Source organism: Engystomops pustulosus, chromosome 2 (assembly GCF_040894005.1).
Source record: "Engystomops pustulosus chromosome 2, aEngPut4.maternal, whole genome shotgun sequence".
NCBI classification, from domain to species: Eukaryota; Metazoa; Chordata; class Amphibia; order Anura; family Leptodactylidae; genus Engystomops; species Engystomops pustulosus.
Window position 1 is genome coordinate 144,289,865 of NC_092412.1, and position 24,808 is coordinate 144,314,672.

General features: G+C 44.2%; 1 protein-coding gene across 1 annotated transcript in view; it reads left to right on the forward strand.

Moving 5' to 3' along the window:
• EPHA10 (EPH receptor A10) overlaps positions 1-24,808 on the forward strand; it is a 461,510-nt gene that overhangs the window by 357,500 nt on the left and 79,202 nt on the right. The window contains exon 7 of the mRNA XM_072136754.1: positions 10,948-11,113. Within this exon, the coding sequence (XP_071992855.1) occupies positions 10,948-11,113 (166 nt within the window). The remainder of the gene's footprint in view (positions 1-10,947; positions 11,114-24,808) is intronic.

A 24,808-nucleotide genomic window follows, 5' to 3' on the forward strand; every position in this document is an offset into this window, starting at 1 on the left:
TTTAAGTGCGCCTTATAGTCCGGAAAATACGGGTAAGTCAATATACTAAAGGTGCTATTGACATTTCTCACTAGATGTTTGTTACAACCCATCCAATCCACACTATTAAAGAGATATTCCCACCAAGACAAAGTACTTAAATATACTCAGGATAACAAAACAACACATTATTTAATTAAATGTTATTAACAAAAATACAGCATTTCAGTCATGGTGAATACAAATTTGTTATCCCTGGATACAACCGTAAATCTTCTGACTATGGTCCGATTCCTCTTATGAATTGCTCCTCTTATCTGCACACTGCAGTGCTCCCTGCCTCCTGCGCTTCCCCGCTGCATTACAGTAAGAGCTCATACACAGGCAATTCCTGCCGGCAAGCACAGAGTGCAGAGACTTACTCTACAAGCTACAGACAGATAAGGTCTTTATAGCAGGACTAACTGTGTGTTTTATTGATTAGGTGAGCGAATAGAGCTTAAAATGTCATTGTGTTTTATATTTATCTCTCATCTTTGATCTGTCTCATCTCTCTTTTTCTATGTATCAGATGTTAGTAGAATGTTCAGAAGCTAAATAAAAGTGTAGATAAACCTGTACCCTGATAATTTAAGCACATTGTCAGCACACAACATCTTATAAGCAAAAACATGTAGCGGATCCAGCTTCACGCAACCATCCAGGGTCAGTAAAAACATAGCAATTTATTTCATATTCTCTAAAAATTCACAGCGGCAGATGAACATATAGGAGAATACAGACATACACAGCGTAAAAGGCATTTACGCTGTCTATGTCTGTGTTCTCCTATATGTTCACCTGCCTCTGTGAATTTTTAGAGAATATGAAATAAATTGCTATGTTTTTACTGACCCTGGATGGTTGTGTGAAGCTGGATCCGCTACATGTTTTTGCTTGTGCTGGACTGGGAACAAGAGTTGTCCGTGCTCCAACCTTACCAGAAGCTGCTGCATGATCTTCAGGTGAGCAGACTCTATAGCTTCTCAGTACACAACATCTTATAGCACAGAGGAATCATGAAGTGTCTGCTTAGAGAGTCCCCGTCCACACTCTGGAATTTTACAATGATCATCACTGAATTATAAATATAAATATAGATATTTTCATATAAAGTTATGTGTAATAATGAAACATTTGGAAAAATCTCAAACACATAGAGAAAGAGAGCTATAGAAAGCCATGGAAAGCCATGACACCATCTGAAATCTATGAGAAATAATCTTCTGGTAAAGAGCGGGATGGTTAAGAAAAGTAACCTGCAGCCTATGTCTCTGAACAAGTGTGAGGTGTATTTAAAGGGGTTGTCCAGAGGTTGAAAAACATGACTGCTTTTTTTAAAATAAAAAAAAAAAAACTCCTAGACTGCCCATTGGTACTGCAAGGTACTGCACCTAAGCTCCATTAAACTCTATAAAGGGTCATGTCTGGTGCTATGCTTGGAAGAAAGCAGATACATTTTCCAATCTCCAAACAATCCCTTTATTGCAACCTTAGTCCTTGGTTATATCTCTGGCCTATTGCAGGTTTTATATTTTCTTGCCCTTGTGCTATTAGTGGAAAGGTTAAGTTTTATCTTAAGATATGATATGCATAATGGATCACTAGAGTAATTATTACACTACAAACACAAAGGGGCAGATTTATGAAGAGTGCCATAAGGTAAGAAATGGTAAGTAGTTAGACTACACAGTATTGTGCTGCACAAGATTCATATAAAAATCAGATGCTGGATCATAAATCTGTTATTGCTTGACACTGTCTAGTCAGAATTTGCAAACCCTCTTAGTTGGCTTATTTAATGGGTTAACATTATATTTAGTGCACAGATTTTTTTTTCTGTGAAGTCACGCCTCCTTTCCATAGGCCACACCCCTTTTGTCAAACCAGTCGTAGAAGTGCCTGAAAACTGTCTAAAATGTGCAGATTAAAACATAATTATGCCATAAACAGATTAATAAACCTGCCATGTAACACATGTAATACTTTATCTAGCCATGATTTTACTGTAACCAAAGTTCAAAGTAAAAGCTGCAGCATAGACAGATCTGGTGGCTGAGGCAATCAGAGTCATTTGCACAGGTCTGATACAGGGCAAAAGACAAGAAGAGTGTGGTTACTGAGATTACAAGCAATCTCATACCTCTTTTGGTTTTATCAGTTCTCACTTGGGAAAGGTCCCATCCTGCCTCTGCCAGGGTCACCAAATAAATTACAAGCCGAGCTGGAAAGATGTCACATCTTGTTGGCCGTGAGATGCTATTAATTATGGATGCTGCTTCTGAAGAGATTACAAATCAGCGCAGATAAGCAAAGCAGCAAAGTCTTTGTTGAAGAAAAATAGGTAACAGAGCTATGGATTTCTTCAGCATTTGTACGTTTAGACGTCTCCTATTTCCTTCTCACTAGCTATAAAGCACTGGTAGCATACGAACCAATGATCCCGCTTTCTGTACGCTTGCATTATTCAGAATAAATGCTGCTGTCCTTCAGACATTATTGTAACACATTTATTGTCTGCGCAGGCAAGGAAGCATTCAGTATTCATGTGAAAAGCTGACTTTTATATTGTCCCGAGGAATAACTTAATCCTCTCTGAGTTAATCTTGAAAGCTAGAGCCAAAAGTGAATTAAAGCAGAGGTACAGCTTACAAATGAAAAACATTTTAAAGGAACATTACACCCAATAACATAAGAACATTTCTTTTCAATGACTAATTTTCTGAACTGGCTACCTATGTAAACCTTATATGGGGTGACCTTATTTATGACTGGCACTGGGTGTTAATTTGGTGATCACTAAGGGGCTCTATTATTTAGGCCTGTAAAAATAGTAGCTGCATGGCTTCTAATTTTATTGTCTGCTTTTCCTCTTTGTATGTGCCGGATAACAGCCTCATCTCTATTTATTCTCTTTTCAATTTAAATAAAGATGTAAAATGTCACATTTCTTGTGATTTTAGGAGTCTCCTCCCCTTTGTCAGAAATTGCTATTATTTGCAGCCAGCAGCGAAGTGGGCATTGAATGGGACCAGGCTATACCAAGTGCAGAGGTGCAGGGCAGCAATCCTGAATGGGCACCGGACATGTCCTTGCATAGAATTTTCAACTGCAGGGCCTTGCATAGAATTGCCAACAAGCAAAAGCACCTGCACAGCAACCCATCAGATATATCTGGAAGCCAGAACCTCCTAGTATACCCAGCACTCTGGAGGCAATTAGCGCCAGGGGCGGATAGCAAATATTTAAGAGGCCAACAGCAAAATAGTAGAACATTTTTAATGAAGACCAATTAAAAGCTTGTTATATTTTTCATTTTGGAATCAAGCAAAAATATTATAGAACAATGAAGCTTACAGTAATTGATTTCAATCTTGACATGAATTGATCTTGACATGCAAAGCCAAACGATAGTCTAACACTACAAACAGTAGAAGAAAATGAATACCTTCTGTTGTTTTATTCCTGGTAGAAGTGTCTAGAACACCAAATTAAACTTTACTTCCCTTTGAGAATAGAAGATGAAAATGAATATTAAAAATTGAAGATAGTTTCCTATCTATTCTCATCAGAAGACTGTATGACATAATAAGTTATTAATTGCCTGTTTCTGTTAACTATGTGATAATTTAATTAAAATTATACATTCTCTGACTTTGGCAGTGGATCAACTAGTAAATGAGAAAGTGAGGGACGAGTGCTTAAATGCACTGTATTAAATGACTTTTTGGGATACATTTTCTATGCTTTACACATCATGATCTGACACTGCAAAATACCTGGCTGATTATTACAACTATTTATCTGCAATCATTGTGCATGACTTTATTTTTTGGATGACAGTTTTGGAGCCAGCTGGTATTGAGGAGGGTCATTTTTGGAAATTCATAATCTTGCAAATTCCTAAAAGTTAAAAAACACATTTTACTATGCAATTGAGATGACACTACTATCACAAATATGTAACTGAATTTTTATACAATAGGTGGTGTGTTCTTTGTAATGTTACGTCCTAAAGTCATTGCATAGATACTTCTTAATCCAACTAATGAAAAAAAATAAAATGATTTGAAATGAGATGGCAATTATCTGCATTTATTGAAGAATGGTTTGCCATGTAATATAAAGATAGCCAAATCTCCCAGCATCCCAGTGCCCTGGACAGACCCATAATAGATATTTTACCTGCACAGTTTGCTATATAGGAGTCCTGTAGGCACCCTTGGACACCCTTCCTAATGTCTACTAGAGTGATAGGGGTTTTCAGGGGTTTAAAATTCGTTTTGTCCCGATTCGCCGAATTTTTTGAAAAAAATTGAATCGAATCAAAATGAATCACGTTAAAAAACAGGCATTTCCTGGCTGCAGAGAGCCTGTGGGGTGTTGTAGAATGTTGTGCCATGCTTAAATATGCATAGGGAGCGTGGTTTGGTCTTCAAACAATGCTGTGTATAAGTATGACACGCACATGACAGCCGCAGCTCTTTGAATCACTTCACTCTTCACTTCCATGTGCACTTACATAGGCCAACTTCCCCAAATAAGCGAAGCGGGAACACAGCCTGACAAGGTAACGTCTGTGCCAGCTCGAAAGGACTGAGCTGAGGGCCAAGATCCCACTATAACATCAAAGAGTGCACTCTTTTTACACTGACATCAGATGATTCCATAGATTACGACAGAACCTGTTCTGTTAAACGCGGATACTTGTGGAAAGCCCCCCAAAAGAGTGCAGAGGATGTTGGCAGTAATTTTGCATTGATGTATCATTTTGTCCTTCTTTTCACGCGTCAGTGTCCTCTTTCAATCGGTGAATAATCCATCAGTATTGCTAAAGCCAAAAACAAACAGGAGTTGATCCAGAATAGAGATGAGCAACAAATGGGATACGTGCATGTCCTCTGTGTTCTGTATCCACTCCTGCTTTTGGCTATCAATTCTGAACCTTTTCATCCTTCTGACAGATGAAGTGAAGGGGAAAACCAAACGTAGTGGCAACGTCATAGAGCGATGGAGGGTGAAAACAGCATTATGGAAATCACAGGGTGTTCCAGGGAGACAGCGGTCAGTTGGCAGCAGCATGAGTAGGCTGCAGAGTGGCACAATGACAAATTATGGAGGTGGTGGAAACATGGTAGGCCACAAAGTGGCATAACGATAAGAGTGTGGAGGTGGCGGCAGCAGAAGCAGCAGCAGGAGCCCACAGGTGGCAGCAACATGGTGGCAGCAACAGGGATAGCCACAGAGTGGCACAATGATTTAGTGTGGAGGTGGCATCAGCAGCAGGATCCCACAGGTGGCAGCACCATGGTGGCAGTAACAGGGAAAGCCACAGAGTGTCACAATTATATAGTGTGGAGGTGGCAGCAGCAACAGGAGGCCACAAAGTGGCACAATGATAAAAGTGTGGAGGTGGCGACAGAAGAAGCAGCAGCAGGAGTCCACAGGTGTCAGCAACATGGTGTCAGCAACAGGGAAAGCCACAGAGTGGCACAATGATATAGTGTGAAGGTGGCATCAGAAGCAGCAGGAGCCCGCAGAGTGGCACAATGATATCCATAACTGTAAATTGTTGTCAGGTGTTCACTTTCACCACACTGTTTCAATAAAGCTTTCTTTTTGTTATTAAAAGTGTGGGTTTTTTCGGTGTCACTTTGTATAATTTGCCATAGCAATGGTGCTAATTGACGGTGCTCATTACTAAGGGCTGGCCTTAGTGTTTGCCCTTTTTCGGGAAAATTTACACTAACACCAATACTATTAACTTGGTACCCACCACCACCAGCGGTGGCGGGTACAAACCAGTACCTGACTGTCTATAGATGGTCAGGTAGTGGGGCGGCTGCAGGCTGTTATTGTTGTGCTGGAATAGTCCCCTAATAATGGGCTATCCCTGCTCAGTAATGGCAAGCTACAGCTGTTTTTTTGTATTGGGCTGATTTGGACAATTGGAGGGGCCCCACGTTTTTTTGGCCAGAAATTAAAAAAAATCATCTGGGTTTCCCCCAATTAATTAATGGGGACCCCACATCCTCTTTTTCTTAATTTTTGGCCAAAAAATGGGGAAAAATTACGAGGGATTCCCCTTATTAATAGGGGGACACCCACATTTTTTTCATATTTTGGCCAAAAATGGGGAAAAAAATGACGTGGGTCCCCCTTATTAATAGGGGGAAACCCACATTCTTTTTTTTCATATATTGGCAACAAAAAAAAAATCTGTGGAATCCGAATCAGCCTGATACAAAAAAATAGCAGCAGCCATTACTGAGCTGGGATAGCCCACTGTTAGGGAGCTATTCCAGTGCAACAATATCAGCCTGCAGCCGCCCCACTACCTGACCATCTATAGACGGTCAGGTACTGGTTTGTACCCAGTTCTTCCCGGCACCCCTGGTGGCGGTGGGTACTGAGGTAATAGTATTGGCGTTAGTGTAAATTTGTCCAAAAAAAGGGCAAACACTAAGGCCAGCCCTTGGTAATGAGCACTGTCAACTAAACAGCCCCACTACTATGGCAAACTATACAAAGTGACACAAAAACCCACACATTTTTAATAGCAAAAACAAAGTTTTATTGAATAAAAATGCACACACACCCTCGTTGACCATTTTATTTGTAAAAAAACATGCTGGTCATCGATGTAATCCTTCAAATCCAAAGTAGTCCACTGCATGCATGGTCCTGGAAGACAAAAAAAACAAACACATACACAAAAAAGGGCTCGTTGCCAAGGGGAGTGAGGTACATGCTCTTTGCCAAGTGGAGTGAGGTACATGCTCGTTGCCAAGGGGGGTTAAGGTACATGCTCGTTGCCAAGGGGAGTGAGGTGCATGCTAGTTGCCAAGGGGAGTGAGATGCATGCGCATTGCCAAGGGGAGTGAGGTACATGCTCGTTGCCATAGGAAGTGAAGTACATGCTCGTTGCCATAGGAATTGAGGTACATGCTCGTTGCCATAGGGAGTGAGGTACATGCTCGTTGCCATAGGGAGTGAGGTACATGATTGTTGCCAAGGTGGACTAAAACACTGCGGCATGATGCATATATATATATATATATATATATATATATATATATATATGTATATATGTATACACACACACACACACACACACATATATATATATATATATACACACACAAATATATATATATATACACACACATATATATATATATATATATATATATATATATATATATATATATATATACACACACACACACACATATATATATATATATATATATATATATATATATATATACACACACACACACAGCGGAGACCGAGGAGCAGGGGGCGGAGACCGGGGAGCAGAGACCGGGGAGCGAGGTGCTGAGAGCAGGGACCAGGGAGCTGGGAGCGGAGACCGAGGAGCGGGGAGCGGAGACCAGGGAGCTGAGAGCAGAGACCGGGGAGCGGAGAGTGGGGAGCGGAGACCAGGGAGCTGGGAGCGTAGACCGAGGAGCAGGGAGTGGAGACAGGGGAGCGTAGACCGGGGAGCGGAGTGCTGGGAGCGGAGAGCGGTTAGCGGAGACCAGGGAGCGGAGAGCGGTTAGCGGAGACCAGGGAGCGGAGACCGGGAGCGGAGAGCAGGGAGCTGGGAGTCGAGGCCGAGGAGCGCAGACCGGGGTGCTGGGAGCCAAGACCGAGGAGCTGGGAGCAGAGACCGAGGAACGGGGAGTGGAGACCGGGGAGCGGAGAGCGTGGTTCTGGGAGCGGAGAGCAGAGACTGGGGAGCAGAGTGCTGGGAGTGGAGAGCGGGGAGCGGAGAACTGGGAGCGGAGACCAGGAGCGCCGACCGGGGAGCTGGGAGCGGAGACCGAGGAGCGGGGAGTGAAGATCGGAGAGCTGAGACCGGGGAGCGGAGACCGGGGAGCGGAGACCAGGGAGCGGAGAGCGGGGAGTGGAGTGCTGGGAGCGGAGAACGGGGAGCGGAGACCAGGGAGCTGGGAGCGGAGACCGAGGAGCGGGGAGCGAAGACCGGGGAGCTGAGACCGGGGAGCGGAGACCGGGGAGCGGAGACCAGGGAGCGGAGACCGGGGTGCTGACAGCGGAGACCGGGGAGCAGAGAGCGGGGAGTGGAGTGCTGGGAGCGGAGAACGGGGAGCGGAGACCAGGGAGCGGAGACCTGGGAGCTGAGAGCCGAGACCGAGGAGCTGGGAGCCGAGACTGGGGAACGGGGAGTGGAGACCAGGGAGCGGAGACTGGGAGCAGAGACCTGGGAGCCGAGACCGAGGAGCTGGGATCCGAGACCATGGAACGGGGTGTGAAGACCGGGGAGCGGAGACCGTGAAGCGAAGACCGTGGTTCTGGGATCGGAGAGCAAAGACCGGGGAGCAGAGTGCTGGGAGTGGAGAGCGGGGAGCGGAGACCAGGGAGCTGGGAGCTAAGGAAAAAAACAACTTTGTTCTCGTGAATCAGCATAAACTTCGGCTTCGTGACGAAGCAAATTTTTCCTGAAATTCTAACCGAAGTTAGAATCATTAGAATCAATTCGCCCATCTCTAGTTTTCAGCATTCATTGAATTGAAAGCCTACCCTCAGAACTCTGTAGATAGCAATATAAGTTTGATGGGGTCTGAGTCTTGGGACCTCCACCAAGCAGCTGATTGAAGAGGCCATAACATCAATAAGAGCGGTGTCACCTTACATGGCTTACTTATGCATGGCACTACTGTTTGATTCCACTCAATTAAGTGGAAAAACAATACAATGGGGCAGATTTACTTACCGCGATCCAGCGGCGCGTTCTCTGTGCTGCATTCGGGTCCGGCCGGGATTCATCAAGGTAGTTCCTCCGCCGTCCACCATTTGGCGCTGCTGCGCTGAAAAGCATCTGAACGCACTGGAGTTCACCAGGCCGGACCAAGTGAAGGTAAGCGCGTCCCAAGCGACACATTTCTTTTTTTAAATGCAGCGGTTTTTCCGAATCTGTCGGGTTTTCGCTCGGTCACGCCCTCCCCGATTTCCATCGCGTTCATGCCGGCGCCAATGCGCCATAATCCGATTGCGTGCACCAAAATCCCGGGGCAATACAGGGGAAATTGGCGCAAATCCGAAATATTCGAGTAACACGTTGGGAAAACGCGAATCGGGCCCCCAATGACTTGGAAAATTCTGAAAATAAAATTCTACATGGTTCCTTTATAATTTGTTTGGTCAGAGTCTATGGACAAAAATACACAATACAAGTGAAACTATAGATTTTGGTGAGTTTGACATACATTGGTATTCGTATCTTGGCTTTATGAAGATTAGAAAAAGCACATTATTCATGATAAACGTAACACCCTGTCTTAATCAAACCATCTGCTCTATAACAAAAACATAAGTATACATACTTTTCTTGCTCCAGAACCTTATTGCCTGTGTATATCCCACCACTATTAAACCTCACTGTTTAACAGGAAAAAGTGCTTCTTTTCTGCTCACTTGACACTCTACTGCTATTGATACAGTGGCCCTCTATTTACTGTAATAGTGTTATAGCTGCATTACCAGACACATTCATAAGCACATGCATCGTTAGTTTATGTGAGTCTCCACTGATTACACATTGATTAACCTTACATTATATGATATACTAATTGTAACATCTGTGCTGGCCTCACGCTCTGCCCATAAAGTACGGCTCGGGATGCTCTGATTGTGTCATTGTGTTTCACTCTGACATTGCTAGTGTGAACACTGGTTAATACTTGATGGCTACCTTGATTGATGTGCACCCATCTGTCTTCTGCAAACTATGCTTTGGTTTACTAACAACTAACCTGCTGTGATTGACAGAATTTCTCCCCACTCTCATTGCTGCAATGTCATGTTAATGCTCTTTGCCAGCTATATATTTAGTTCTTAGTAAGCTCCTGGTATCTGCTATATTGGTAGTCTTGTATTTTGACCCATTGCCTTTGTTCAGACTATCCTTCTGCATTGTGATTTTGTACTGTGGTTATTCTCTTGGCTATGATCTCTGGTGACTATTCTTCTTTGCTTGTATGATCTCCACTTCCATTCTGTGGTTTCTCCTTTGGTGAAGGAAGAGATCATTGGCTAGTTGTGAGTTACTGATTAAGAATAGCGAGGCAATTGGGGCTAGTCTCAAGGCACAATGTCTCTGGCTTTATCAACTGTTCGTTCCCTGCATTACACTAATGTATTAAATATTTCATCATTTATATTTTTGTGGACAGTGATATGTTACAGTACAACAGTAAAAAGAAGCTTCAATAATATCAGAACATAACTTCCAGATGGAGGGTTTGGTTTGGGAAATTCAGAGCAAAACACTGCAAAAACCACTTATCTTATCCTTACCGTCTGCACTTTACATCTTCTGCCAGAAATATCTCTAATATCCATCGCAGAATTCATCATACAACAGGAGACCTATACCACGGTCAGCCCATATTTTGAGTAAGGAGCAGAACTATCTAAATGGCTGTACACTGATTTTTAAGAACTGATATGCTGCTCAGTGAAAGCAGATTTATCAAAGCTGATCCATGCTAGGCAGCTTAACTCAGACACATTTTAGCGCATTTCATTTCGTTATAACTGATCATGGCAATAGATAGTCACCTTGCATTTCACTGCTTCCTTAACTGAGAACTATAGATCTTTGCCCATCTTATAATCAAAATATCAAGTATATAACCTGAAAATCATTTGCTTTCAGATAAGAGATTTTTTTGCATCCTCTAATAATAGGAATTTGTCTATTAAAGCAATGAGTTTGGCCTGAAGCTGTTGGAAAGCTTACAATTTGGCACAATATTTTGTGTATCTAGATCAGTTGCTTGTATTATGCACAAATATTTAGAGTGTGGCCAGGCAGAACGGTAAGGATTAAAAGCCCAGCAGCACAGTCAAATCCGCAAGCTTTGGGTATTTCCTAACAAAAAATATCTTATTTTCTCATAGGACCAAAGAGACCAAAGTTACTCCACACTGAAGACACCCTTGACATCCGTTACTGTTCATAACCTAAAACCAGGAACTGTCTATGTCTTCCAAATCCGCACATCATCATTTTCCCAAGATTATGGAAGTTATAGTCCGACCATTGAAGTGGAAACACTAGGAGAAAGTAAGTCATTTTCTGCAAGGTGTTGCCTCTGCAGCCGAGATAAATTGTATATAGGTCTTATGAGTTATAAGCTGTAGGTCCCAATGCTTCAAGTATCACAGCTGGAGCTACTAAAATTTGCATTCACAGTCTTCTTGTTTTATTTGTTTGATACATTATAGATTGTTTTTGATACATATTTGTATTAACAATGCATCACTCATATAAATTCTGCATCATTTCTCCTTTGGTAGTATTTAGTAGATTTATTATAATAATATGCTATAAAAGCAAGCCATCCCTTTAAGGTCCCTGAGGAACAGATAAAATGAATGTGCTTTAGTCTAACATATGGTAGATCCAAAAAAATGAAGTCTTCACAAGAATAATTTTTACATGGTTTTTGCGTATTCTCGGTAGGTTAACATGAATTCACAAATAAAATCTACATGGGATGCTAAAACACTGTTGCCTACGAAGTGGTTGCAGCATTAGGTTTGCCAAACACTACTAGGTCACAGATTAGCTAAATTAGATGACTAATATGAAGGGACTGAATTACTGTGCACCTTCATGTCCATTTGTCACTGCTTTAGACTTTCAGAAATCCGGTCAGGAGGTGTTTGGATAAATTGAATCCATCCTCTGCTTTCCATTCTCCCATGGACCTGCGTTAAAGCGATCAAAAGAAAAGCAGTGCATGCCTCACTTTAGCGATTAAAGGGTTCAAAGTACCCAGATCCCCAATAATCTGAGGTTTTTGACCTGTAACTATGCCATTTTAATGTTTTGTTTTTTAAAAAATAATCACCCTTACCGTGAGTTACCCAAACTACTTGAATAGCTAATAGTACAGTAGAACATATGATATAATATGTGGTCACAATTGCTTCTTCCTTTAATTGATCTCACCATTCTCATTAACTGTTAGAGAGAATTACTCTTTAACAGGTGCAAACTCTTGGCAAGTTTATTCTAGTGCAGATGACATTTGTTGGCAGAACATTGCCTGACAATCCAGCATTTTTTATGTTGTTCAAATTACAGGATAGTCTAAAGGGACTTGCTGTATAGATACACTGTATAGTAGTACTGATACTGGTGTTGCTTGAACAGAAATACTATTCATTAAAGTGTACGTAGACAATATATTTCAGGGAAGAAGTTGGACCATCAAGTTACATATATTAACATAAGCTGTTTTAGAAGTTACTCATAAGCAGTTGATATAAATTGGCAATATACAAGCCAAAATTCCTTTTAGTGGATATATTCACCAAAAATGCTTTTTCTATACTAATATAGAACTTTATGATACTGTGACCATTTTTGTAACACAAACATATGGATTAATTTAGTCATAATGTAAGCGTGATTTCAACAATAGCAGAATCAGACCATACAAATATATGGCAGTGGTTTCCAAGTTAAAATAAAACACAGAAGTATATGAAAATAAAACACATATGTACTTGTGATTTGATAACATAACTTGAAAATGGTGCATGAGTAGAAAAACCACTGAACATAACTTGTCAAGTGATTTGACCTATGAATATTTATGGAGCACTTGATTGAAAAGCCATTTTCAAAACTGAATCATTCATAATAATTGCTAAAAAGTTCGGAGCATTTTGTGAACGTATTGTAAATGCCCTTTTACAATTTTAAATATTTTTTTAACAGCTTACATTTGTGTTTGAAGAAAAAAAAAACTTTTTTTACACATATATTTGACTTTTGCTCTATGTCTTTGCTAAGGTACCCCAATAAGTAGCATCTTCTTGTCTTCTCGGCCATATACTGAAGTGTGCTCTTAAAGGACATCTACCACTAGGATCAAGGAAGATTGTAAACCAAGCACACTATTATACTGGTGTGTGTGTACTCTGCATGATCCACTCTTCTTTAAGCTTCTTATGCCTGGGTTTTTAAGAAAAAAGCATACAAATGAGCCTGAGGGGCTCCAGGCTTCATTAACATTTATAAAGCCCAGAGCCTCTCAGGTTCATTTGCATAATTTTATAAAAGCCTTTTTGTAAATAAAAAAACATGGCTTAAGAAGCTAAAATAAGAACAGATCCTGTCAGAAAGGGAAATGGCAGAGCTGTAGGTGGCGTGTGCTTTCCGTCATCTTTGCTTACATCGTCGCTACTCGTGATGTCTACTGGGAGCAATATTCTGTCTCCATGACAGCCTCTTGTCTTTGTAAGGCGCAAGAGTTTTTTGTTTTCTGATCATTTGTTACAATGGGCCAATGGGAAATTGTAATTGGGCAGCAGTAAAATCCCCATTTACTGCAGTACTGTAGTATGGCAGTATATGGTAGGCAGAAAGGGTATATATTACAGGGGGCTGGCAGGCTATATACTATAGGGTCTGGCAGGCTATATACTAAAGGGGTTGGCAGGCTATATACTACAGGGGCTGGCTGGCTATATACTACAGGGAGCAGGCAGGCTATATACTACAGGGGGCTGGCAGACTATATGCTGCAGGGGGTATGTGACCAAGTCATTTTCCATCCTCTGCTTATACTTGAGTCTATAGGTTTTCCCAGAGGCTGGCAGGCTATACACTACAGGGGGCTGACAGCTATATACTACAGGAGGCCGGAAGGCTATATACTAGAGGGGCTGGCAGGCTATATACTACAGGGGGCCAGCAGGCTATATATTAGGGGGCCAGCAGGCTATATGCTACAGGGGGCAGGCTATATACTACCAAAGGCAGAAAGGGTATATATTACAGTGGTCTGGCAGGCTATATACTAGAGGGTCTGGCAGGCTGTATACTAAAGGGGCTGGCAGGCTATATACTACAGGGGAAGGCAGGCTATATACTACAGGGGCTGGCTATATACTACAGGGAGCAGGTAGGCTATATACTACAGGGGCTGGCAGGCTATATGCTGCGGGGGTATGTGACAAATTAATTTTCCATCCTCGGCTTATACTCGAGTCAATAGGTTTTTCCAGGTTCTTTTGTTAAAATTAGGGGTCTCAGCTTATATTAAGGTTGATTTATGCTCGAGTACATATACGGTAAGTGTCCTTGGTTTTGCTTGATTTTGATTATATTGATGATTGATTTTGATGGTAGCATTTATTTATATAGTTATAATAATTATTATTATCATTATTATTTTTATATATGACATGTCTTTCCTCCTTGGCTTTACACTGACAAGCCTCAAAAAAGTCTACTGTTAGAGAGGTGGTCACACTTGTTGAACATCAACATCACCATTAATTAAGGGCATTTGATCAGTATTTACACTCCCTGCCAAGACTTTGGACTATTAGTCTTAATCTTCATTTGATCAGTAGCATCAGGCATACTTAGCCTCTTCCTTTCTATGGAAGTGGCAGGAGTGTCCTAATTTTTCAAATACCTCTCCTGACCTAATTTTTATTAAATAATGAATAACTGAATGGAATATGTTGGATTCTGTTCAGTTGTTTGTATCTTATTTATGTACCCTATAAGGACTTTATGAAGATCCCCCAATTTCTCACAATGGGGGTCATTTACTAAGGGCCCGATTCACGTTTTCCCAACGTGTTACCTGAATATTTCTGATTTGCGCCAATTTTCCCTGTATTGCCCCCGGATTTTGGCGCAGGCGATCGGATTTTGGCGCATCGGCTCTGGCATGCACGCAACGGAAATCGGGGGGCGTGGCCGAACGAAAACCCAACGGATTCGGAAAAACCACCGCATTTAAAAAACAAAAAGTGTCACGGAGCTTGCACTTACCTTCACCAGGAATAGGTCGGTGTACGTGAGTGCATTTCAGCGGACTTCAGCACAGCAACGCCACCTGGTGGACGTCAGAGGAACTACCTTAGTGAATCCCGGCCGGACCGGGTAAGTAAATCTGCCCCAATATGTTCAACCTTTTTTTCATGACTATAACTGGCTTATAGATTTTGTCAAAACAGACTACTTTTGACTTCTGAACTCAGTGGGGTTGATGTATTATTGATTTTTTTGTCTATGTTTGGCTTTGTTTTGGTGCAGTTCTGGTGCAAACGCTATTGTGAGACTTTCCATTGCACCAAATGAACATAGGACAATGCAAAGTCACTTTGACAGAACCTGCTTGCACCAGATGCATTAAAATTGCATAATGATGTGCTTACAGTATGACTGAATTCATGTAAAGCGATTTTACACTTATAATTAAGATTTACTACATATGGACTCCAGTCCCTACCTTGATTTATGTGCCGTGACTTTTGATAGCATTTAGTGATTTTTTAATTAACTGTGGAAAACAACCCACATATAAGAACACTGCCAATTGATTTATCAATGGCAAAAACCCACTTTAGTAAATCTGATGGGCAGCAAAGTTCCAAATATAGAAATAAAACTGTTAAAAGGAGCTGGACTAATAATTTATATATCAGTCCCAGTGAGTGCTTGTACACTTTTTCCCAAAAGCTAAAGTGTATTCATTTACCATGTTTATTAAAGTTGTAGACATATTCTGTGCCTTGCATTCCTAATTCAGAAATTAAGATAGTGTGAATTGAAGCAAGTAGTAGATGGTATTAGCTTAGTTTAGACAGACAAACATACACGACTCGTATGCTCTAGCATCAGCCACTGTAATGATCCTAGCACCTTTGTAGTCTAATCTAACTTTATACCGTAAAACTATTACATGCTATCAATATATCTGCTTAATACAAGATACAATACAAAAATATTGACTTTATTATCATAGGTTTTCCACCAAGGAATAAATTGCTGACTTCAGAGATGAGGCAATGCACTTGTATTTCCTCACGTCAGATAATTCCTACTGAATGTTGTTGAATAGATTTTTACTGAATTGATTTTTGGATATAGTTTTCTAAGTCAGTTGCACCATGACTAAGCCAGTACCAGCTAAATGCCATGTTATAAAGGCCATAGATAAAAATGGGTTGGCATCCAGCACAAGTGAGAATAGATCCAAAATGATTGGTTAAAATCCCCCAAAATTATTGAGAAAAGATATATAATAGAGATCACTACAAAAAAGTGATCACTACTCTATATAGTTTAAACCATGTCTCAAAAATATTTTTGGTTCTACTCTCACTTGTGCTGGATATTGGCCTGATTTTTCTCTATGCCAATTTACTGGGCCATCAAGTTTCCTGTGCAGAGATGTTGAATTTAGTGAATAAATTGCAATGGAAAAAATCTGGAACTATTCATAATTCCTTTACAAATTTTAATTCAAACAATATTTTTGCTAATTGTAAATGTTTATAAATTATAATTCTGCCAGTATAATTCAACTTTATACAGTCAAATACAGTTAATTATTAATATTAATTATAGGAACATGACAGTGAGAGTATACAGTATGAAACCTAATCTTTTACTACTGAGTTACCATGACTGCACATCATCAAATCCATCTACCGAAAAACTAATTTGTGGAAACAGAAACTTGACAATGCATACAATCCACTCAAAACTAATCATGATTTTTTTTTAGGATGACTAATTTTACTTACTAATTGTGTCCCTGACTACACTACCAAATTTGTTTGTAAAAAGTCACTTCAAGAATAACGAAAAGCAACCACTTCCCACTGATTTAGTTATTGTGGGATATAGAAAAAATGCCACTTTGACTTAGGAATTAAAGGTTTTAAACTCATGTTTTTTTGTAATGTGGGGGGCATTACATAATTTACTAATGTACATCTTTTAAATGCTCTGCATCACTTTCTAGAAATCTGGTGGAAAAATCTTAATTACTTAATTACTTAATTTATGTGTCACGGTTACACCCGCGATCCTCGGTACGGATTGAGGGTGTACCCGTGCCTGCTGCCGCGGTCCCCGCTCCCCCAGCTCTCACTTACCCCTCCAGGCTCCGGCCTGCACTCTTGCTCCCAGCGTGTAGGCCGCATGCTGCTTCCATGCAGTCGCGTGCTCCTGCCACTAGAGGGAGCGCGCGCGGACTTCTCCCAGCCTTAAAGGGCCAGCGTCCTCCTTATTGGCTCTGGCATTCCAGGCTCGGCTATTTAGCCTGGCGACTCCCAGCATCCCCTGCCGGATCTTCAGTTCACTCTTCTGAGGAGAAAGCCTTCTTGAGCGTTTCCAGACGCCTCTGAGTTTCCGTGTTCCCGGTTTGCAGTGTTACGTGTTGTCCCTCTGTTCTGTGGTTCCTGTGGCGGTCCTGCCTGCCTTCCCGTGGTCCTGCCTGCCTGCCTTCCTTCCCGTGGTCCTGCCTGCCTTCCCGTGGTCCTGCCTGCCTGCCTTCCCGTGGTCCTGCCTGCCTGCCTTCCCGTGGTCCTGCCTGCCTGCCTTCCCGAGGTCCTGCCTGCCTTCCCATGGTCCCCGTGTCCCTACCTTGGCTGCCACCGTGGGCCTAGTCGCACCCGCGGAGCGACCTGGTGACTCCCCGCCGCAGCAAGACCATCCCAGCAGGCTCCTGTGACTCCTCCTGTTGTTTCTGTCCCCCAGCCATGTTTTTCGGCAGCGAACTCTGGATTAGATTTTTTGATGCCAAACAAATTCGATGGCAACCCCAATTTTTGCAGGAGTTTTGTCGCCCAGTGCTCGTTGTACATCAAGCTGACGTCCTCCCAGTCCACCCCCGAACGCAAGTTGGCGTGTGTTTTTTCTTTGCTCATTGGAGAGGCGCTGGACTGGGCTACTCCTCTATGGGATAGTGGTGACCCGGACATGGTTACCCATACCAAGTTCCTGGCAAAAATCCAGTCCAGGTTTGAACCACCTAATCTGTCCTGCATGGTTCCGGTGTCCTCAGTGTCTCCGCAGCTTCCCAGAGCTGCACCAGCGGCGCCTAAGCCTGCGCAGCTTCCCAGAGCTGCTCCCGTGACTTCGCAGCTTCCCAGAGCTGCTCCCGTAGCTCCGCAGCTTCCCAGAGCTGCTTCCCTGACTCCGCAGCTCCCCGCAGCTGCTCCCGTGGTTCCGCAGCTCCCCGCAGCTGCTCCAGGGGCTCCGCAGCTGCCCAGAGCTGCTCCCGTGGCTCCGCAACTCCCTGCAGCTGCTCCGCAGCTCCCCGCAGTTGCCCCAGTGGCTCTGCAGCTCCCCGCAGCTGCCCCAGTGGCTCCGCAGCTCCCCGCAGCTGCCCCAGTGGCTCCGCAGCTCCCCGCAGCTGCCCCAGTGGCTCCGCAGCTCCCCGCAGCTGCCCCAGTGGCTCCGCAGCTCCCCGCAGCTGCCCCAGTGGCTCCGCAGCTCCCCGCAGCTGCCCCAGTGGCTCCGCAGCTCCCCGCAGCTGCCCCAGTGGCTCCGCAGCTGCCCCAGTGGCTCCGCAGCTCCCCGCAGCTGCTCCAGTGGCTCCGCAGCTCCCCGCAGCTGCTCCAGTGACTCTCTAGCCTCCGCAGCTCCCCAATGCTGCTCCAGTGACTCTCCAGCCTCCGCAGCTTGCCAATGCTGCTCCAGTGACTCTCCAGCCTCCGCAGCTTGCCAATGCTGCTCCAGAGACTCTCCAGCCTCCGCAGCTTGCCAATGCTGCTCCAGAGACTCTCCAGTCTCCGCAGCTTGCCAATGCTGCTCCAGTGGCGCCCCAGTCTCCGCAGCTTGCCAATGCTGCTCCAGTGGCGCCCCAGACTCCGCAGCTTGCCATGGCTGCTCCAGTGGCGCCCCAGACTCTGCAGCTTGCCACGGCTGCTCCAGTGGCGCCCCAGACTCTGCAGCTTGCCACGGCTGCTCCAGTGGCGCCCCAGACTCTGCAGCTTGCCACGGCTGCTCCAGTGGCGCCCCAGACTCTACAGCTTGCCACGGCTGCTCCAGTGGCGCCCCAGACTCTGCAGCTTGCCACGGCTGCTCCAGTGGCGCCCCAGACTCTGCAGCTTGCCACGGCTGCTCCAGTGGCGCCCCAGACTCTGCAGCTTGCCACGGCTGCTCCAGTGGCGCCCCAGACTCTGCAGCTTGCCACGGCTGCTCCAGAGACTCCGCAGCTTGCCACAGCTGCTCTTGCCACCCCTGAGGCTGCTCCGGTGTGCATAGAGCCGACCCAGCCTGCTTCCCAAGTCTTCCCGGTGCCTTCTCTCCTCCTAAGGTGTCTCACCACCAAGAAGAATTGGAGGAGTCGAAGAGGGGTACTGTCACGGTTACACCCGCGATCCTCGGTACGGATTGAGGGTGTACCCGTGCCTGCTGCCGCGGTCCCCGCTCCCCCAGCTCTCACTTACCTCTCCAGGCTCCGGCCTGCACTCTTGCTCCCAGCGTGTAGGCCGCATGCTGCTTCCATGCAGTCGCGTGCTCCTGCCACTAGAGGGAGCGCGCGCGGACTTCTCCCAGCCTTAAAGGGCCAGCATCCTCCTTATTGGCTCTGGCATTCCAGGCTCGGCTATTTAGCCTGGCGACTCCCAGCATCCCCTGCCGGATCTTCAGTTCACTCTTCTGAGGAGAAAGCCTTCTTGAGCGTTTCCAGACGCCTCTGAGTTTCCGTGTTCCCGGTTTGCAGTGTTACGTGTTGTTCCTCTGTTCTGTGGTTCCTGTGGCGGTCCTGCCTGCCTTCCCATGGTCCTGCCTGCCTGCCCTCCCGTGGTCCTGCCTGCCTTCCCGTGGTCCTGCCTGCCTGCCTTCCCGTGGTCCTGCCTGCCTGCCTTCCCGTGGTCCTGCCTGCCTGCCTTCCCGTGGTCCTGCCTGCCTGCCTTCCCATGGTCCTGCCTGTCTGCCTTCCTTCCCGTGGTCCTGCCTGCCTGCCTTCCCGTGGTCCTGCCTGCCTGCCTTCCCGTGGTCCTGCCTGCCTGCCTTCCCGTGGTCCTGCCTGCCTGCCTTCCCATGGTCCTGCCTGTCTGCCTTCCTTCCCGTGGTCCTGCCTGCCTGCCTTCCCGTGGTCCTGCCTGCCTGCCTTCCCGTGGTCCTGCCTGCCTGCCTGCCTTCCTGAGGTCCTGCCTGCCTTCCCATGGTCCCCGTGTCCCTACCTTGGCTGCCACCGTGGGCCTAGTCGCACCCGCGGAGCGACCTGGTGACTCCCCGCCGCAGCAAGACCATCCCGCTTTGCGGCGGGCTCTGGCGAAGACCAGGAGTTCACTTAGACTCCGCTCCCGGGTGCGGCTAAGGTTGTTATCTCCCGCGGTGGTCCAGGGAGTCCACTCACTTAGTCCTAAGGGACTATTCCCCATAGACTGTGACATTATGTTCATGGCTTGAGATGGAGGTCCATGTGATCTCTAACTGTCCACGATCGATCTATCTTCCAGGAGCTTATTATAGTATTCATTAATGCTATTGCAGACTTCTGACATAGCAGATGTACAGCATATGTACACATAAACAGTATATACACACATACATTATATATACACCATAAACCATATACACATACAGCATGTATAATCACAGATACACACATTTATCCGCATATATTCATCACATATGTGTTATATAAATATTACGCTGTACACTGTGAAGCATAATTTGCATATAATGGTGCACATCCTCCACTCTTTAGTGTCAGGTTGAATGATGGGGCCCCTTTACACAGTGGACCTCATAGTGGCAGCCATGGCTGCTACCACTGAAGTTATGCCCCTGTACTTAACATAGAACCTAAAGTAGTTGGACCGCAACCTGCAGTTGCTAGGCCTAACCACTACACAGAGCATAAAGTGCTGTGTTTTTTACAAGGTGACAATATGACAATGTGGTTATATGGGGTTAACAGGAGACTATATATTGTAATTTTGACTTTATTTGTACTTGCTAAAATGTAAAAAATGCCTTGTGCAAAATGTACAATATTCTTTGTGTATGAAATACACAACTCATTTGAGTATTGGGAAGAATTGTCCACTTCTTGGATCACTCCTATTAGAAATAGTGTTTATGTAACGGGAGCCTGGCAGAATATATTTCATAGCATTTCTCATTTCATGAGCTGTGACATTAATTTCTAAGTCAGCTTTATGAAGATTGCTAAGAGCACATATCACTTATTTTGTTCCATTTCCATCTTTTGTTAGTATTTGGATAAAAAAGATAAATCACAATTTTTGCAGTGCAGGAACAAAATATTATAGACCCAGGGTAATTTCTTATCCCATGGATGTTTCTTGGATCATTTTATTCATATTGTAATAAAATTATCCAAATCACACTTAAATGTCATCATTGCTCTTTATGATAGTTAATCTTGGTCATTATCACAGATGAAGTCAGATTCCCTGCAGCTTGTCTAGCAGAGTACAAGCGAATCATGCTGAGTAAACACAGACATAAAGTTCATGCCTATTACTTGGCCGTAGTTGTGTGCTGACTTCTTTGCATATAGTTTTCTTTTCTTGATTTATACACTGTATGAGCCTGTAGGCACCAGAAGCCATAAACTATTCATTTTACATAAAACTTTGTATCTTTTTTCCCCTTCTTGTTTAGAGTGTTTCATCCCCGAGCTGTAAAAGCGAAATAACTATATAATTCCATCATGCTTGCTCAATAAATAGGCCAGATTCATAAAACCTGAGATATAGAAAAGATATAAAAAGTGATGCTATTAAAAACATGCAGAGTTTTAGTGAATACTCCTTCCATAGAGTGTTTTCGAGACACAGAATTAGAGTCCACTGACCAATCCACTTGAAGAATTAACCTGAATTAAAGTTTTAGGGATATAGAAATAATGTATCTAATTTATAAAAGCAAAGAATAAGATTGGGCCTTGTTATAGCTTTTATTTCTCCAGAGCAATTAAAAAAATGAAAGCTGAGTTCTGGTTTGTTGATGGTAACAACAAACCAGAACTCCCATCCCAGCTTTCCACCATGGGTCACCGTTCCCTAGGGCGCGTGTGCTGGCGCTTGCATATTTAAAGGGACAGCACACGCGCCCTATGCTGATCGGCACTGGCCACTTCCCAAGTTTACTGAAAAGCCAGCTTCTCACAGCATTCCCCGCTGGATCTTTGTGCTATATGCCTCAGAGAAAGCTTGCTGTGAGTTACTCCCCCAATGTGTTGACATCCCGTTGTGACCCCGGACCTGTTCCCAACTCTACTCCTCTGCTGCAAGCCCAGACCTCCTACTCCATCCCTGACTTAGAATTTTTGTCACCTGCCTTGACCACCAGCCTGTCCCCGACCACGAGATTGCCTGTTGATTCCATACCTCGACCTTGGCTGCCACATGTGGAACGACCTGATGGCATCACGCCGCAGAAAGACCAACCCGCTTTGCGGCGGGCTCTGGTGAAAACCAGTTGCCACTTAGATTCCAGTCCCAGGTGTCGGCTTATGTCATCGTCCACGGTGGTCCAGGGGGTTCACTAGCCCAGAAGCCTGACATGGAAATAAGGGGTTAAAGATAAGTTTTAGTTCAGTAATTCTGTACAATCAATAAGGGGTTCATATACATTACATAAAACAAGAACAAATGGAAATAATAAAAGTAAAAAAACTACACTGAACTAACTTGTGAACTAAGTGCACAAAGACTCAACATTAGAGATGAGCGAACATGCTCGTCCGAGCTTGATGCTCGGTCGAGCATTAGGGTACTCGAAACTGCTCGTTACTCGGACGAATACTTCGCCCGCTCGAGAAAATGGCAGCTCCCGCCGTTTTGCTTTTTGGCGGCCAGAAACAGAGCCAATCACAAGCCAGGAGACTCTGCACTCCACCCAGCATGACGTGGTACCCTTACACGTCGATAGCAGTGGTTGGCTGGCCAGATCAGGTGACCCTGGGATAGACTAGCCGCTGGCCGCGCTGCTCGGATCATTCTGTCTCTGGATGCCGCTAGGGAGAGAGCTGCTGCTGCTCAGGGAAAGCGTTAGGGTGTTCTATTAGCTTACTGTTAGGCAGGAGTGATTCTCAAAGAACCCAACAGCCCTTCTTAGGGCTACAATAACGTTCTACTTTTTTTATTTTAATTTGCATATTTTACCATTTTGTGAGGAATTAGCAGGGGGACTTGCTACCGTTGTGTTTAGCTCTTAGTGGCACACATATCCATAGCAAAGACCGAAGTGGGAAAATTCAGTAGGGGTTGGATTTCTATTAGGCAATAACTCAGTGTCATCTCATCTGGCATAGTACTGTGCTTCCTTTGATACTTGGCTAGAAAATAGCCATAGGAGAATACAAACAGCTTCTTGAAGCCTACAGTAGCGTTCTATATATTTGATTTCTGGTTGATCTGCTGGTGGCTGTAGTTTCTGCAGTGCATGTACTTGCCAATTCTGAGCAATTTGTAGTGAGACTTGCGACCGCTGTGTTCTGCGCTTAGTGGCGCACATATCCATAGCAAAGGCTGAAGTGGCAAAATTCAGTAGGGGTTGGATTTCTATTAGGCAATAACTCAGTGTCATCTCATCTGGCATAGTACTGTGCTTCCTTTGATACTTGGCTAGAAAATAGCCATAGGAGAATACAAACAGCTTCTTGAAGCCTACAGTAGCGTTCTATATATTTGATTTCTGGTTGATCTGCTGGTGGCTGTAGTTTCTGCAGTGCATGTACTTGCCAATTCTGAGCAATTTGTAGTGAGACTTGCGACCGCTGTGTTCTGCGCTTAGTGGCGCACATATCCATAGCAAAGGCTGAAGTGGCAAAATTCAGTAGGGGTTGGATTTCTATTAGGCAATAACTCAGTGTCATCTCATCTGGCATAGTACTGTGCTTCCTTTGATACTTGGCTAGAAAATAGCCATAGGAGAATACAAACAGCTTCTTGAAGCCTACAGTAGCGTTCTATATATTTGATTTCTGGTTGATCTGCTGGTGGCTGTAGTTTCTGCAGTGCATGTACTTGCCAATTCTGAGCAATTTGTAGTGAGACTTGCGACCGCTGTGTTCTGCGCTTAGTGGCGCACATATCCATAGCAAAGGCTGAAGTGGCAAAATTCAGTAGGGGTTGGATTTCTATTAGGCAATAACTCAGTGTCATCTCATCCGGCATAGTACTGTGCTTCCTTTGATACTTGGCTAGAAAATAGCCATAGGAGAATACAAACAGCTTCTTGATCTTGAAGCCTACAGTAGCGTTCTATATATTTGATTTCTGGTTGATCTGCTGGTGGCTGTAGTTTCTGCAGTGCATGTACTTGCCAATTCTGAGCAATTTGTAGTGGGACTTGCGACCGCTGTGTTCTGCGCTTAGTGGCGCACATATCCATAGCAAAGGCCGAAGTGGCAAAATTCAGTAGGGGTTGGATTTCTATTAGGCAATAACTCAGTGTCATCTCATCCGGCATAGTACTGTGCTTCCTTTGATACTTGGCTAGAAAATAGCCATAGGAGAATACAAACAGCTTCTTGAAGCCTACAGTAGCGTTCTATATATTTGATTTCTGGTTGATCTGCTGGTGGCTGTAGTTTCTGCAGTGCATGTACTTGCCAATTCTGAGCAATTTGTAGTGAGACTTGCGACCGCTGTGTTCTGCGCTTAGTGGCGCACATATCCATAGCAAAGGCTGAAGTGGCAAAATTCAGTAGGGGTTGGATTTCTATTAGGCAATAACTCAGTGTCATCTCATCCGGCATAGTACTGTGCTTCCTTTGATACTTGGCTAGAAAATAGCCATAGGAGAATACAAACAGCTTCTTGATCTTGAAGCCTACAGTAGCGTTCTATATATTTGATTTCTGGTTGATCTGCTGGTGGCTGTAGTTTCTGCAGTGCATGTACTTGCCAATTCTGAGCAATTTGTAGTGGGACTTGCGACCGCTGTGTTCTGCGCTTAGTGGCGCACATATCCATAGCAAAGGCCGAAGTGGCAAAATTCAGTAGG